Source organism: Sylvia atricapilla, chromosome 2 (assembly GCF_009819655.1).
Source record: "Sylvia atricapilla isolate bSylAtr1 chromosome 2, bSylAtr1.pri, whole genome shotgun sequence".
Lineage (NCBI taxonomy): Eukaryota > Metazoa > Chordata > Aves > Passeriformes > Sylviidae > Sylvia > Sylvia atricapilla.
This window is the reverse complement of record NC_089141.1, coordinates 85,504,742-85,520,330: the sequence shown is the minus strand read 5'-3', so window position 1 is coordinate 85,520,330 and position 15,589 is coordinate 85,504,742. Positions and strand designations below refer to the sequence as shown.

Sequence of the window (15,589 nt, the reverse complement as noted above, 5' to 3'; positions counted from 1 at the left end):
AAAAAAAAAATTAAAAAAAAAAAAAAAAAAAATCCCATCTGGCGGCAGAGCAGCGGGTGCCAGGAATGCCGCGTGGCGCCTGCACCGGGGCCGCGGCTCCTCCGAGCTCTCCGCAGGGCGTAGAAAATACGGCGGGAACCACTGCGGGAACCACTGCGGGAACCACTGCGGGAACCACTGCGGGAACCACGGCGGGAACCACGGCGGGAACCACTGCGGGAAGCGCCGAGGAGCGCCCGAGCCCCGCGGGACCGGCGCGGGACAGACGCGGACCGGCGCGGGGCGGCGCGGGGCGGGCGTTCCCCGCCGTCCGTTCCCCGCCGTCCGTTCCCCGCTGTCCGTTCCCCGCTGTCCGTTCCCCGCTGTCCGTTACCCGCCGTCCGTTACCCGCCGTCCGTTACCCGCCGTCCGTTACCCGCGGCCCCGGCGCCGCCATCCCGGTCCCAATGGACGACACGGAACAGCAGCCCGTCTCGGAGCCGGCCGAGATGGCTTATTTCGGCCCCACCTCCCTCACCTACCTCCCCGTCCTCCAATGGTGGGTGCCGTCCCCTTGCCCGCGGCCCGGGACTGAGGATGGAGCGGGGAGGGGGAGCGGCCGGCTCTCCTCTGCCGGGGGCTCGCAGGATCTTGCCCCGGGGAGTGGAGGAGTCCTGCTTTTAGCTCTTCTCGCCGTTTCGCAGGGCAAGAGTGTGGTTTGCTGCAAAGGCCCCGTCATTATGGTGAAGCATAAACGATACCAAGAAAGCAGGGAAATTTTCCCGAAAGACCATCTCCTGCCACAAAGCCTTAGCGGTATAGAGGTGGTTTGACGTGGGGGAAACGGGATTTTGTCTCAGGCTGCCCACTGCCTGGGATCAGTGGGCAGCCGTCCACTTGGTGTGATGCTGCAGGGAGCTGTCGAGGATCTCCCTGGCTGCACCACTCGTGCCTGGTGGGCTCTTAGAGCACACAGCGAGCACCGGCACTCGGGGTGGTGCTGGGCGTTTGACATTCTCCAAGGTTATTTTTTCTTAGGCTAAAGGTCCAACTCCATAATGAAACGCTTTGTGTAGTGGAGGAAGGTTGTCACCATTGTTTTCTTGGGCTTTGAGAAGAGCATCGTCTGCCATGTGACACCCGAAGAGAAACCAAGGTTACTTTACTTCTCTCCCCAAGCACAGATGAGTCCTGCTAGTAAATGATGTTGAAGCGTTTGTGAAACAGTAACAACACATACAAACTTTGTTAACTCCTCATGATTTGTAAAAAAAATATGGATATTGATCTAATACCAATATCCAACTATGACGGACAAAGACTCTCTAACAGTTTGAAGTTAGAAAGTGTATGTTTATTACGACGCCGGGAAGCGTGAGGGATAGCTCCCAAATACACACGCGCGCTTTACAGATGATCACAGGGTCTTTTTATGTACAAAAGTGTTGAATACCCAAGACACAAATGCATATTCATGACTCTGGTCCATCCCATTCCCCGCTTCGTCTTTGAAATGGGTCGGTGGTCCTTTTTAGGGGGTGAGGTCTCAAAATGATGAAGTAAGATGCGTCTTCCTCGCTTTGCCTTTTTAACCTTTTAGTGTTGGTGACACCTCGATCCTGTTTTCTCAAGACTATCTGATTTATAATCACATTGTGTTCTTGGAGTCTATTGATTAAGTTGACAGGTCTCCTGATTTATCGGTTCCTTAAATCCGGCTTATGTTAAAAAAAGGGAGTTTACCTCAGCAATGTCTAGTTAGTAAAAGGGGAGTCTACGTGCTAAAGTCTTTTATTCTTAAAAATGTAAAGGGAAGTCTACGTCAGCAAGTCCATGTCTAATTCTTTAACTAAAGTCCTTAATTCTTTAAAATTAATATCTCACTCACATACAAACATTACACATACAAACACAAACTTTATTAACTCGCATCAAGTAATCTTAAATCATTTTACTCCCCCTGTCAGTCATACTTGAACAGTGGGAGTTAGTCTGTGTTTTCACTGTGATATAGGTACCACTGCTTCCATTTTAAAAGGACTGAAGAAAGAGATCTGTACAAGGTCATTCATCCAACAAGTCTGAGACACAGCGTAAAACTGAATCATAAGCCATCCTTGAAAGGATGAACTAATGATTTTTTTCATCATGACAACCTTCTTTTCATGTTTTGAAAAAAATTTAAATGTTCTGCTTCATTTTACAGTTGGTGCATTTCCAATAACAAACCAGATTTTGGTCCAAAAATGCTTCAACAGCAGACCTGCCAACCTGTATAATGGCCTGGCTGCTGAGGGTTCAAGGGCAAACCCTAAACACTTGGAGTCTATGTGAGGTTCTAAAATCAATCAGATAAAAATCCTTATACAGTTTGTGGATACATGGTAGATAAATGGGGGAGGTCTTTTTCCCCCATGCTTTTTCTTTAATTTCTACCTTTCTCCTTTACCATGCTTTCCTTTTGATTTTTTTCTTTTTTGTCTTTATTCAGAGTTCTGTTGTGATATATGCCATAAAAACTCAGGTTTTAAAAACCTTGTGGCTAATAAGCAAGAAGATGAGTGCTGTGCTCTTTTCGGTGTGGATTGTTTTCCTGATAGAAATATTTTTGTATTATGTGTCAGCACTAAGAAGATGTTTGACTTACTATTAGAAAAAGACTGGAGCTTAATAGATAAAAAATTGACAAAGTGGAATTCCCAATATTTTGTCAGTAAGTAGTTAAATGCTGAGGAAAAACTATTGGCAGAAACCAGCTATTGGAGCATGAATTAATTTCTAATGCACTTCCAATGACTCTTGTGGTATTATATTAAGGATGAATTTGAACTTAAGATTAATCTCCTCTGAGACTGCTCAATTGTGAAGGGTTTTGAGATGCTCTAGAAGAAAAAGCATTTCTTCCTGCTGGGAGGCAGAGCTCATCAGGACTCTTATGAAGAATAAATTCCATTTACCTTTTATCTTGATGATAGGAAATACCCCGTTAGAGCAGGTTCCTGCTCAGGTCTAGCCATGAAGCCTTTGCTGTTGGATGGTGGTGCTAGAGGTGGTGAGGAGCTGGCAGGGAGCCCAGCACAGCTTCTTGTGTTGTTGAGTGAGGAAATGGTCTTCAAGGAGGTATAAATGAGGCATTTGGTGGTCTTTTGCTACGGAGAAGGAAAGCTGGGGGAAGCAGATAGCATTCTTCAATGGAAAAAGAGGAGACACAAATAGCAGGTGAGGTAAACATCATCAAGCTGCACAGAGACCATATTCTTGCTCAGTCTGTTCTAGCAAGCCAATTTGCTGTAGACCTTATCCACTGTCTACTGCCAAAGCCACGAAGATAAACAGCTGGGTTGCCTGAAATCAGGGTGCTAAAAGAGAGGATGCTGATCTAAAATCCAACTGATTTATCACACCCGGTAAATGTGAAAAGTCTGCCTTCCTAACCAGCTGGATTGTCAGTAAAGACATAGGGAGTAACTGGCACTGTGCTGCACTAGCATTCAGCTGATAAATTAATTAAATATACATAAATAATTTGGTAGAATGGAAACAGAGTCGGAGCAAGAAATCACCATGATACGAGCAGTGTGTCATTCTTTGAAAATTAATCTCTCTGCTCCTTTGCTTCAGCTTTACTCCCTTATTTGTACTGTAATCTGTTATCTTCTGACATCAAAACCATTGCCATTATTTTATAATTAAAGGTAATTTTTTTCCTGGTGAAGGTAATATCTTAGGCTAATAAGTAATCAAGGATACATTTTTCTCACCTTATTCACACAAGTAGTTGCATTTACTTGACTATGACCATTCTGATTATTAGGATGAATCAGGGATTTGACAAAAGGATGGGTATTTAAACATCTAAGCCTCTTTCCGTCCTGGTAGTTCTGTTATATAGTAACTGTAAATTAAAATCCTGTTCTTCTATTACACTTGTTGTAAAATCAGTGAGGTTATATGGAAACACAATGTGGTCTTTTTTAGTTTGTGCACTCTGTCTCAAAACACCATATTGCATCTTTTAGGTGGAAAAATGCTCATATTATTATTTTTGGCATAGTGGATACCTTTCTATTTAGAAGACCAAGTTAGATCCTTTGAAATAACAACATTTTGCGTGTGAGAAATTCTAATACTGTCTGTATTGGTGTTAATGTTATAATAGTATTACTGAGTTGTATTGTATTTATTTAAAAAATATGAGAATTAGTTTCTTTCTTAGCAAAATCTCACATGACCTCTCTTACATGTTGAAAACAAGGAAAATAGGGCTTTAAAGTTAATAAGTAGAGTATACATATATATGTATTTATATGAAACAGTATATTGTTTCCCAGGATACAGATTAACACAAAGGAAGTAGCTCTTTTTGAATCTATGCTTCTATAAAATCAAAATTATTATTAGAGTTCACTGTAAATCTGATGAACTATAAAAATCAAAAAATTCTTTCTTCTAACTCTGACATAAACCAATTGATGATTTTTGTTTTAAAGGCTAGCTGATAATTTCTATTTGTGTGGAGGATGCACTGTACCCTGTCGGCTACTATATGAGCTGTATATTGAAACCTGCAATCCAGATTTCAAGATTCAAGTACATCCATCCACCTTTGGAAAGGTACAGAGTAGATAGGATATGGAAGATAAGAAGTAGGGATGCCTAAAGGGAAGGCCTGATCATCAGCTATACACACTGCATATTAAAAGACATTAAATAGCAGAGGAAAATGAATATGTAATGAATTATGCTTCTGCATTTTCTAATGTATTTCTGCTAAGCCCCCATGTAGATGCACTCATACCAGAGGAAAGAGTATTGTTTGGCATGGAGTTTATTTTCTTTGGGGAACTGGGGTATAATACACTAGGAAAGATTTCTTTTCCCAATATATTTTTGAAAGTTTTACAGTTTTCTTTTTTTTTTTTTTTTTACAGCAGAAAGTTGCACAACTCATTCCAAGGAAATGACTCTTCTGTCTTTAAAAGATATCTTTGGTTGTTATATAATTTTCTACTTTCCCTTTTCAGTATACTTGAGGAGATTTTGCTTCCAAACATACCCTAAAAAGTTGTTACAGAATCATCCAAGCAAAACAAATACAGATATAGAACTGAATCTCCTTCTAACAGTTCCACTTTTCTATTACATAGAGGTCGATACTACCCATGGAACAATTAACACTTAAAAATCCCAATTGCAATCAACACCCATAGCTATTCAACCTTTTTTAACAAATTAAGGAAGCTAGAAAGCCTTGTGATTATTTCTTGTTCAAGACTTCTTATTCAGACCTCAGAACTTTGTATTTTTAATAGCTAACTTTCTATTAATTCACGTAGTAAGAGCTACTAAGCATTGTTTTAACATAAGCCCAAAATAATTTAACTACAAGTTGTACCTGAAGTCAATTTCATTTGTGTAGCTAACTCTGTTCTAGGAATCATTTATCTCAATTCCCTTGAATCTAATTTTTTTACTGAATAAGTTAAATCACTTCTGCTGAAAATTAATATTTGACTTAGTGATCCGGTGTGATTTATTACCACAGCTTAATGGATCATCACCCATCAGCTAAGACTGTCGGTAGAATTTGCCTGGCTCAGCATAGACATTGGCCATGAAGCTTGTCACCTTAAAAATCTCTAGGTAGCCACTGGAGAGAAATAAGTAGTTACACATTTCCTCACACTAAATGAGTCACTTCAGACAGTTCTGATGAAAGGGGCCTCAGAACTGCCATTTGTTTTTTCCCATTGACTACATAGTCTGCAGTGACTATCTCAGACTTCTCTGCCTTGTAGCCATGTAGATGAGATTCATCCTATCCTGCCTGTACCCTTCTGGTGCTCCAGCATGGCTGAGTTACCACCTGTAAGCGAAGCTTTCGTGTGGTTTACCTTAATGTGTTTTAAATTGGGACAGGCACAGATGAAGAATAAGTCTGGTCACATGGAAGAGCTGATGAGCCAGAGCTGCTGTGGGCTGGTGCTTGCAACTATTTGCTCACAGCTTTAACCAGCCCAGTGCTTTGCAGTGCAAGTTAACACATCCCAAAGCAGCAAGCTGGGGTGCAGCTCCCCAGTGCCTTGAAATGGTCTGTCCTTCTTTGTGCAGAAAGAGAATGGACCTTGTAGCAAGAAGCCAAGGACAGCAGAAACTACAGCATCCTGGTTTAACCTGAGAGCATGTGTAACCAGTTACCACAGCCTATATGGGCTGAGCTGTTAATAATTTACCAAGCTGTAGTAACCTGACTGTGCTCCATGTGTGTGGACTGCAAGGGCTTTTGCAGTCCAGCCCCACGTGGATTAAACTATGGTGATTGAAAACACTACTAATCTCATCTGCCCCATCCCTATGCCCAAATAAATCACTGTCTCTGTAAGAAATGGCAGCAGGAGGAAGGCTATGTCTTGTGCCACAAAAGCCTCAGTTTCACAGGCTGTCCTTTTGGAAAAAATGGGATTATGCTAAACTATCAATTTGAGAAAAGAGCAGCTGGGGTGGGTGCATGCAGAAACATGCAATGAACAGGTCCATCATACAAACTAGAGGTGCATGTTCATGAGTCCTTTATCAAGCCTTTGGACCAAAACCACATTGTGCGGAGTCCAAGCTTTGTGCTGCTGAGTAGAGACTCTCCTCACTCCTCACTAAAGAGAGTAAACCCTCTCTTCCTGCTATATTAGGAATTTTAGAGTGTCCTGGGTTAGTCCTGGACCCAGGTGTCCTGAGTTAGTCTTTGTCTTCACAGAACAGCTCATGTGGAATAACCATAGTGAAGTGGATTATTACCCTGACAGTATCTAATTACTCTGTAGAGGCCAACCTTGACAGATGCTGTCAAGGTGACCTCAGTTCACACCACCACAGTGGTCAAAAGGCTGCTTTGCAGCTTGATGATTCAGGTCCTTTTAAGACAGATAAGTCTTGTCAGTACATCTTCCAAGACCAAGTGGGTAGGTGAAATCCCTTCTTAAGAAGGGGTTCTTAAGAAGCAAGTCCTTCTTAAATGAATAAGGCTTGAAGGTCTGGCAGTGTTGGGGACCATCAGAGCACCTTTAAGTTCCCCCAGCTGATTGATCCTGCTGTGGCTCTAGGGGGTCTCTTGGTGTCAGCACTGTTTTCTAGTGCAAACTAAAAAAAATTCCTACCTGAGAGAGCTAATCCCTTAAATTACTTAGCCTTGGATCTGCAAATGTCTGATTGAGTTTAGTTCAACAGTTACCATTTGAGAGGTATGTAAGAACAGGTATTAGCCTGGAAATGATGAAAACCAAACAAAGTGATTAAAGATAAAAATGTGCCAGATATATTTTTGCATCTTAGAATGAATTTGCCAAGTATCTTTAATTTTCTGTGTTTATACAGCTTATTCAGCTAGTTTTCCCAGGCCTGGTGACAAGAAAACGGACCACTGCAGGGAGTATCAGGTATTGGGTTTGTGTCCTTTCTTTGAAAATATTATTTATAACTATTCTAATAAAATTTTAAAGTGGCTGACTTTTCAGCCTCAGCACTGTAATATGGCAGCTGAATTGTTGGTTGCAAGTCTGTAACACAACACAAGATCCAGAGTAATTAATGGTGTAACCAAGGACATTAAAATAGAGTTAATTCCATGAAAACCACCACATCAGATCTGCTTTGGTAAGGCATGAATTCCAGACTGGACTGCTTTTTAAAAGACCTTAGTGCTCCAATTTTTACTGGCTATTAACAGCATGGCTTGCATGAAGCATCTGCCAGACATCACAGCCTTACTGAGAGCTGTTCAGACACTGCACCTCTAGGCCAGGAAAGATTGGCTCTGGGATGCACAAGAGTCCAGCCATGATTAATGTCTATTTTGTGCTTTTTGTCCTTGCACACATCCGTGGAGTGACACAGCATAAACTGATGGTCAGTGGAAATGCTGTAGAATTTCAAACCATTTAAATCAGACAACTTCAGGTCTTCCTCCTAAATGTCCTTTCTTTTCCCTTCCCTCTTTTCTAGAGCACAGAGAGTTTAATGCTTTTTCATATCCAAAGTTATGATTGCATGCTGAACATCCAGGCTAGGAAAAGAGATGTTTTAAGGTCATTGAGACTGCATAATTTTACAAGCATTTTATGTAGCAGTCAAGTATGGGCTTTGAGAACAACATGTCCTTACTTGATCTGTGACTTGTCTCCACACAGTCTGGGCTTGCTATCAGCTTGCGCCAGGAGATCCTTTATTTTGGGAGTGCCTCACCTCAGACACTCCTAGGCTCCTCCTCAGAGCAGACAGGATTTGGGATGGTGTTTGGTAGCCTCCATGCTCTCTGTTCCCATCAGCAGCAGGTTACCTGCTTCTGGCTGCAGGTGGCCCTAAACCACGGCAGTGCTCCCCTGGCTCCTGGTGGCCCAGCCTGGAGGACCCAGCTGGTGGCACCTTGGTACCAGAGATGGCAGCTCTGTTGCTCACTGAGCTCAGATATATTTTAGAGAAGGTCTGGCAGTTTTCTTGAGTTTTAGCTTGCCATGACACCGATGGGCAATCCAGTCACTGAACTACTGTAAACTGATAAACAGCTGCATTAAGTCCTTCAACTTCTGTGGGGGTATGGGGACCTCTGTCTGCTAAGAGCCTGGTTCCTGACTTCACTAACTGTCCTGTACAAATCTGAGGCACTCCATTCACTGGCTTAAGTTTTATTTCATTTAAAAGAGGGTATCATTGCAGGACAAAAACTGTTGAAAGGAGTTTGTAAAATGTTTGTGAAATTATTTTCTGTTTGGGAAAATAAGCATTCGACAGAATTTAAAAAACAAATATACCTTTTTATACTTGATCTTTTCTTGGTTAAATAGAATGATCATCTGCTTTCAAAAGAGGATTGTTATTTATTTGCTGATTTGTTGAAAATAATTCAGTTCATATTTTTTAATTTCTAGATATCATTACGATGGAATAGCTATCAAGAAGGAGTCTTCCTTTTATGCACGTTTTTGCTGTCTTCTGTATGAACAAAATTATTTCAGGTTTGTTTTTTAAAATGTTTTAATCAAAAAATACCACATGACATTCTATATGTTTTCTGTCCATGAAACTCTGTAAATCATCTGTTGAACACTGACAGTAGCATTATGTTTTTCTTCTCATTATAAACACTATGAAAGTGCTGTGCCATTAAGTGCTGTGCCCTAATAGACAAGCTGCCTTTTGGAAACAGATACTAAATTAGACTGTCTAAAATTGGACATTTTAGCCATGTAGATCTTAAGAGCAGGAACTCATGCTGAACCTAAAATAAGAGCTTAATATGCTGAGACTCTAAATGGGAGCTCAAAAAAAACCATATTGAAATGGCTTCTTGACATTCTGTCACCTTCCTCATTAAACAGTAGGCTGAAGAAATGTATTAAAGTATAGATGAATTTGCTGTTTTGAAGAGTCCTACACACAATCATATTATCTGGGGTTTTTACTACTTGAAGCAGTACTTCAAAAATACTTAATTCACTTGATTTTAAAATATCAAATTTTAAAATCACCTCTTGTAAGAGAACATCAATAAGAAAATGTGTAAGACACGTAAAAATGGATTGCAAAACTTAAAAGCCTAAAATGAATGTTTGATACTATGGTAGGTTAAAGGGTAGACAGGAGCATGTTGTGGGCAGTAGAGGAAGAATTCTCATGGCTGAGTTAATGGTTCAGATAAACAAACCACAGGCTTGAATTTCTTCCCAGGGAGGAAAAAAAAAAAAAAAAAAAAAAAAAAAGCTGCCATTCTGCAACAGTTTTACACTCCAGTACACTGAAGAAAAAAAAAATTAGGTGCAGAATATGCCTTGGACTTTGAAGACCAGGCTCATATTCTTGTTATCCTACAGTCTTGTATATTACTTTAGTGTGTATATGGATAAATTCTGTAATTAGGTTTCCATTCTTTAATATGGAGATACAACATTATTCTATGGCATGAATGCTAGTGGTATACAAGTCAGCCTATAAGGACCCAGATATCTGGTGATGCTGACACTGTTTCACTGATATTTTGTATAGTATTTACTTAATTGAGTGCCTGCTTTGGAAGAACATGGAAACATTACAGCCATAGGTTTGTTGCCTTTCTTCACAGGTTTTATGGCAGGTAATGTTGCAGAAGTCCACAGAAGGAGAAGGTTAAATTTTGAGACAGGACAGAGGATCAGGTTCTGTAGATGGTCGACTGGCAGTCTGTTGTTGTGAGACTAAACAAATTATTCATAGGAAATTTGAGGCAGGTTTCCCTTGTCACTTCTACTGAAGTGATATCCTTCACTTCCTCTGTACCCAGTATACCCAGAACAGGCCTAAGGTTTGACATCCACAATGAGGAAAGGTCTTGTCCACTGTTCAAGGGATATTGCAGGTCTCTGGCTAAGTCTCTCCTGGTCTTTTCTTTTCAGGGAAAGAAAGGTGTATCCCTGCATCTTCACTTAAAAACAGCAATCTTAATGGGCATAAAAGGAAAGCTGACAGTTTTGATCATATGAAACCTGAGAGAAAACAGAATGATTTGAATTGTTGCTCTTTTTTCCTCCCAGTGTAGAAACATGAGGAAAAAAATTATAAAGTAGGAGGAACCAAAGAAACAGTGTCAGCTGAGTTTGGGGCAGGTGCAGAAAGAAGGATTTTAGCCGCTGCTGGGAGACAGACACACCACATATGTCAGCATAGCTTCTGCCTTTGGCCCTCCTCATGGAAACGAGTCATCTCCTCTGTGGGCTGGGGAACACCCTGTAGGTCATGCTCAACCATAGGGGAGCTGCCACCCTGGCTGCTGCAGGCCTCCTCCTTCTCCACCAGCTGCAGAGGTGCCTGCCTAGACACCCACTCCTAAAAAACTGTATTTAATTTGGCTATGCCAAGGAATAGGATGTGCATTCCAAGGAAAGGACTGACATCAACCAGCCACCTACTGATCTTGATATTGGTTCTTAAGATAAACACCTGTCCTGTTGAGAAATGATGAGAATGTTCTTCAGCCTGGAGAAGGCTCCAGGGAGACCTTATAAGCACCTTCCAGTACCTAAAGGGAGCCAACAGGAGAGCTGGGGAAAGACTTTGTACTGAAAGAGGGTAGGCCTTGATTGGATATGAGGAAGAAATTCTTTACAGTGAGGGTGGTGAGGCACTGGAACAGGTTGGCCTGAGAAGTTGTGGATCCTCATCCTTGGAATTGCTCATGGCCAGGTTGGATGGAGGTCTGAGCAACCTGCCCTAGTGGAAAGTGTCACTCTCCATGGCAGTGGAGATGGACTGAATAACCCTTGATGGTCACTTACAAACCAAACTATTCTATGATTCTATAACTTTTCAGATTTAAAAAAAATCAAAATATAAAGATCGTATTCAGACAGAGATTATCTTTTTAGATGCAGTAGAAAAGTCCCTTAACTACAAAATTGTCTTGTCTGATGCTTCCTTCGTTGAAGACAACTTTAAGAAGACACTAAGATGTTGAGTGAAGCCAGACAGCTGAAATTAGAACAGCTTCCACGGCAAATACAGTTATATATCCCTGTCCCAAGCCAACATGCAGGCCCACAACACCTGGGCAGATGGGTGTCACAATTACTTCTTAGTATCTCATATAGCACAGCAGGAGAAAACAGAGAGAAAGCAGTAGAAAAGCACAAAACACAGCCAGAGAAGGATGAGTAGCACAACTCTGAATGAAATAATTAGGTCACATACTGAAAAAGCATCTGCTTCAGCCAAATAAGTGAATTAGTTGAAATAGTGAATAAATTTCCATTTGTGTGGAGTTTTGTAAATTTTTTGTATTTAAGTCTTGCAATTTCTTGCAATGAAAGAAATAACTCATCTTTACTGTCCTATCAGTGAGGTTCAGTACTTTCTGAAATCACCATTAATTTCTCCTGATCCAATAAAACTGATAAAACCAGCAATGGAAAATTCTAGATTATTTTTTATTAAAAAATTGAAATTTTGAAAAACTAATTAAAACTTTAAGACTTTTTTACCTGCAAGAAGGAATTGTGTTCTCATATAAGTAATCATATTTATAAACACATCAGGGTATTTGACCTATAATCTCCATTTTTCAGAGTGTATTTGTGTGGAAATTTCCAAATCAGAGTGAAGAAGATCTTTAATGTACCATTTCAGTGCAGTCCAGTGCCAGTCTGTTGTCCAGACCTCTCTAATGGGATAACTCCTCTGGCTTGTTGCCATTTCCCTCAGGCAGAGGCCGGGGATATCTGTTTCAGTAGTGAAGGTGTCCTAAACAACTCCTGCGCCCTCCCATGCCTGAATAAAATCCAACAGGCAGATGCTTTTTCTGTCACACCTACCAGAGAGGAAAGTGGATCCCTGAGCCCAGCTGAGATCACGGCATCCATCCAGCCTGTGGATTGGCAAAGAAAAGAAAGGTTTCAAAACTATCAACCACTCTTTTTGATTACTGAAAAGGATATTTCTTGACCATGATAGCCAGCAAGTGACATGATGCTGGTAGTGAGGAACTAGGCTTCTGAAGGATCTGGCAGCTTGGGAGCTATGCTTGTTAGTGTCACAGAAATTGCAGTAAGATTATAATGGTTTGTCTTTAAATACAAAGAAGGCATTTGCATTTTGATAGTCGGTGAGGCCTTGGATGTGTCAGGGTTGGAACAAATTGTCACAAGGAGTGATGAGGATGGTCTTACACAGCATCTGTGAATTGGTTCATTCAGAAATTTTCAATTCTTTGAAGATATGTGTACCACAGCTCTGATGATGGTGCTATGAAAATAGTGTAAATATATGCAACTGTAGTCAACGACATCTCCAAATGTATTCCAGACATGAAGGAATATGGTATTTACTGATTTCTACTACAGTAGTAATACAAATAGTAATTGTGTAATAAATAGTAATTGTAGTCCCTCTCAGAATGGGAGCTTTTAGGACAAGCTCTCCCTAAAATGGTACCTGGTCTGGCTCAGAGTACAGCAGTGTTTAAAAAATGTAATTGAATTTTGGTTTTATAAAAGTTGCTTTTTTGATTCTAGTAATAGGCAAGGTTTAGGCTCCTGACTGGCTAGTGAAGCAAACCTATTATTTTTTCATTTAAAAAAATTGATTTTGCTTCTAGCAAATTAACTTTTCTAATCTCTGTGTAATCTGGCAGTCAACAGCATGCACATTCACCACCTTCCCTCCTTTCATTTTTCTTTTGTCCTCCCCATTTGCATCTCTGTTATTCTTTATTTCATCCCCATTGTTGTATTTCCCGTTTTAGCTTTAGTTCTCACCCTATTGCATCACGCAAACTCTGCAAGAGAGATGGCGAAACTCCTTGTGGGTTTTTTTGTCACCCATTTTCCCCTTCTCCCACCCACCCACCTCCTCTTCTGTGTGTTCTGTCTTTACCCAGGCACTGCTCTCCGGAGGAAGTGAGCATCTCTGATGTGCAGCCAAGCACCAGGTGAGTCCCAGCCCCCTTTGCTAACAGTGGGAGCACATAGAGCTGTTGGTTAGTGTTCTGTAGGTATTTGCACTTAACCATGCCTGAGCTCCTGGCTGGCTGCTGGGGCACAGAGGGCTCCTTGTGTCTCCTCCGCGTCCCTGTGTCGGGAGTGGGGAGCCAGGCTGCCGAGAGAACCAGCGCACTGGAGGCGAGCGGTGCTGATACATGTTGCCATAGTAGCGGCAGCAGAAGATACAGCTGGCCGCCTTCTCAGGGAGAGCAGGAGCTGGAAAATATTCATTAAGTTTATTTCACAGGCTTTAGAAATCTGCAGGAAGGACCTATTTGAAAGAAGTGTTATGAAACATCTCTACTTACATGTGTTTGCTTTGTCCAGTCACCACTTCCCAAATATTCAGGGTAAAGAGTCACCAGCACGGGCAAACACACTCAGCACAAATGTTGTGCCCTGTCTTGGGCAGCCAAATTGCTTGTTTTGCTGGAACACAGCCTTCATGGCACAGAGTAGGGCAGAGGGAAAGCTAGCAAGGGCTGGTCCTGTGGATGGCAGAGAGTGGAGAGGAAACATTTTCAGTGGCTGGAGTTTACAGGCAGATAAGTAGTTAGATTTTGTCCTCTGTCCCTTCAGGACGTATGGTGATGTCCTGGTTTGTAATGCATCACAGCAGTGAAACCCGGTAGCCAGGATCTGATTAGATGGCCTGCCACCCTTCCAAACTGCCTCCGCAGACAGTGGGCAGTGTCAGCAGCAGATGTAGGCTTGACTGGAGACATCCAATTTTTGCAGCATGTCCCTTTTATTAGCAGCATTGCCTCTGCCTCCGCTACCATTAGCCTCAACAAAACAGGCAGGGAGAGAGCTAGGAGAAAATAGAGCAAGAAAGCAGCCTGTTGTGCTTTCTTGTGGCTTGTTCAGCAACAAGCCAGTGGTCATGTTGCCCGGAACGAAGTTAAAACACAAACTAACAAGGAGTCAGTTTATGTCGTGCTTTATTCGGGGCCCGGGGACCTGGGGACCAACGTCCCAAATCAGGATTCCCAAAGACCCTCATCAAGACTCAGGTTTTTATACCTTTTTACAAAGATTACAAACAGAAAAATCTTTGATAAAGCAATGACGTTCAGCTACTAGGTAACAGGCTTCTAAAGTAATAAATTCTACATGCTTGTCTTATTTAAAACTATAGGTTAATTACCAAAATTTACCTTCCCCCGTCACTAGACCCCCTCCTAGTAATATTTCAAACTTTATCTTTAAGACGGTTTTCCCTTACAGCATGTTCTTCATGCTTTGCTAATCCCTTTGATTATTGTTTCCACAGACCCAGCATATTCCCAGGCTACCTTCCCAAGGCCTAGTGCCCTAATGCTAGCCAAGAAGCCTTAGCATAACTACTGCTATACAATTTTCTGATATTTTGGTAACATTTCCCCCCTTTTGAGCATTCTTCAAAAATCTTCTTTGCAAGGATGCTCAATTCTTCAAGTTGTGGTTTCAACATACGGCAGGGGAGCAGTTCTTCTAGAAGTTGGAGCCATTACTTCACTTCGGGTTACTGCTTTCATGATCTTCCGGGTATGAGTTCCTTCCCGGATAATCATTCCCAGAAGGCACCTGTATGAGATTACTACTACAATAATGATTATTACAATCATGATCATATATTGTATCACTGAAGAGATCCAACCAGAGATCTGGATTCCAAATGAGCTAAATAAAGCTCCAACCCAATTATGTTCTGCCTCCTTCTCTACCTCCTGGACTTTTGATTCAATTTGGTCTAATTGGCTAATATCCCTCTCTACTTCGGTAGTCACATTTGGGATGTGTATACAGCAATGGTCATCCTTACCCTTTAAATACCCACACACCCCATGTTCCTTGAGTAATATCATATCCAATGCCATACGATTCTGTACTGTCATCCTCGTGGTTGCCTGTAACTGCAAATTAACATCTTTGAATCTTTTTTTGTGACTGCAGCCAATCTTTCGGTTTGATTCTTATTCTTAGTAGGGCCAGTGGTAAAGCTTGTGGCCACTGGATTTTGGCTTCCTGGCATATTTTCTTGATCTGCCTTTTTAGTGTCTGATTCATCCTCTCTACCTGTCTACTCGATTGAGGCCTTCACGGAGTATGTAAGTTTCACATGATTCCCAACA

At 41.5% G+C, this 15,589-nt stretch overlaps 1 protein-coding gene across 1 annotated transcript in view; it reads left to right on the top strand.

Moving 5' to 3' along the window:
• Positions 1 to 446: 446 nt before the first annotated feature.
• Positions 447 to 15,589, top strand: part of RFX8 (regulatory factor X8) — a 39,876-nt gene continuing 24,733 nt past the window's right edge. Inside the window, exons 1-5 of the mRNA XM_066313671.1 lie at positions 447 to 538; positions 4,470 to 4,593; positions 7,348 to 7,409; positions 8,898 to 8,984; positions 13,373 to 13,423. Coding sequence (XP_066169768.1) covers positions 447 to 538; positions 4,470 to 4,593; positions 7,348 to 7,409; positions 8,898 to 8,984; positions 13,373 to 13,423 — 416 coding nt within the window. The remainder of the gene's footprint in view (positions 539 to 4,469; positions 4,594 to 7,347; positions 7,410 to 8,897; positions 8,985 to 13,372; positions 13,424 to 15,589) is intronic.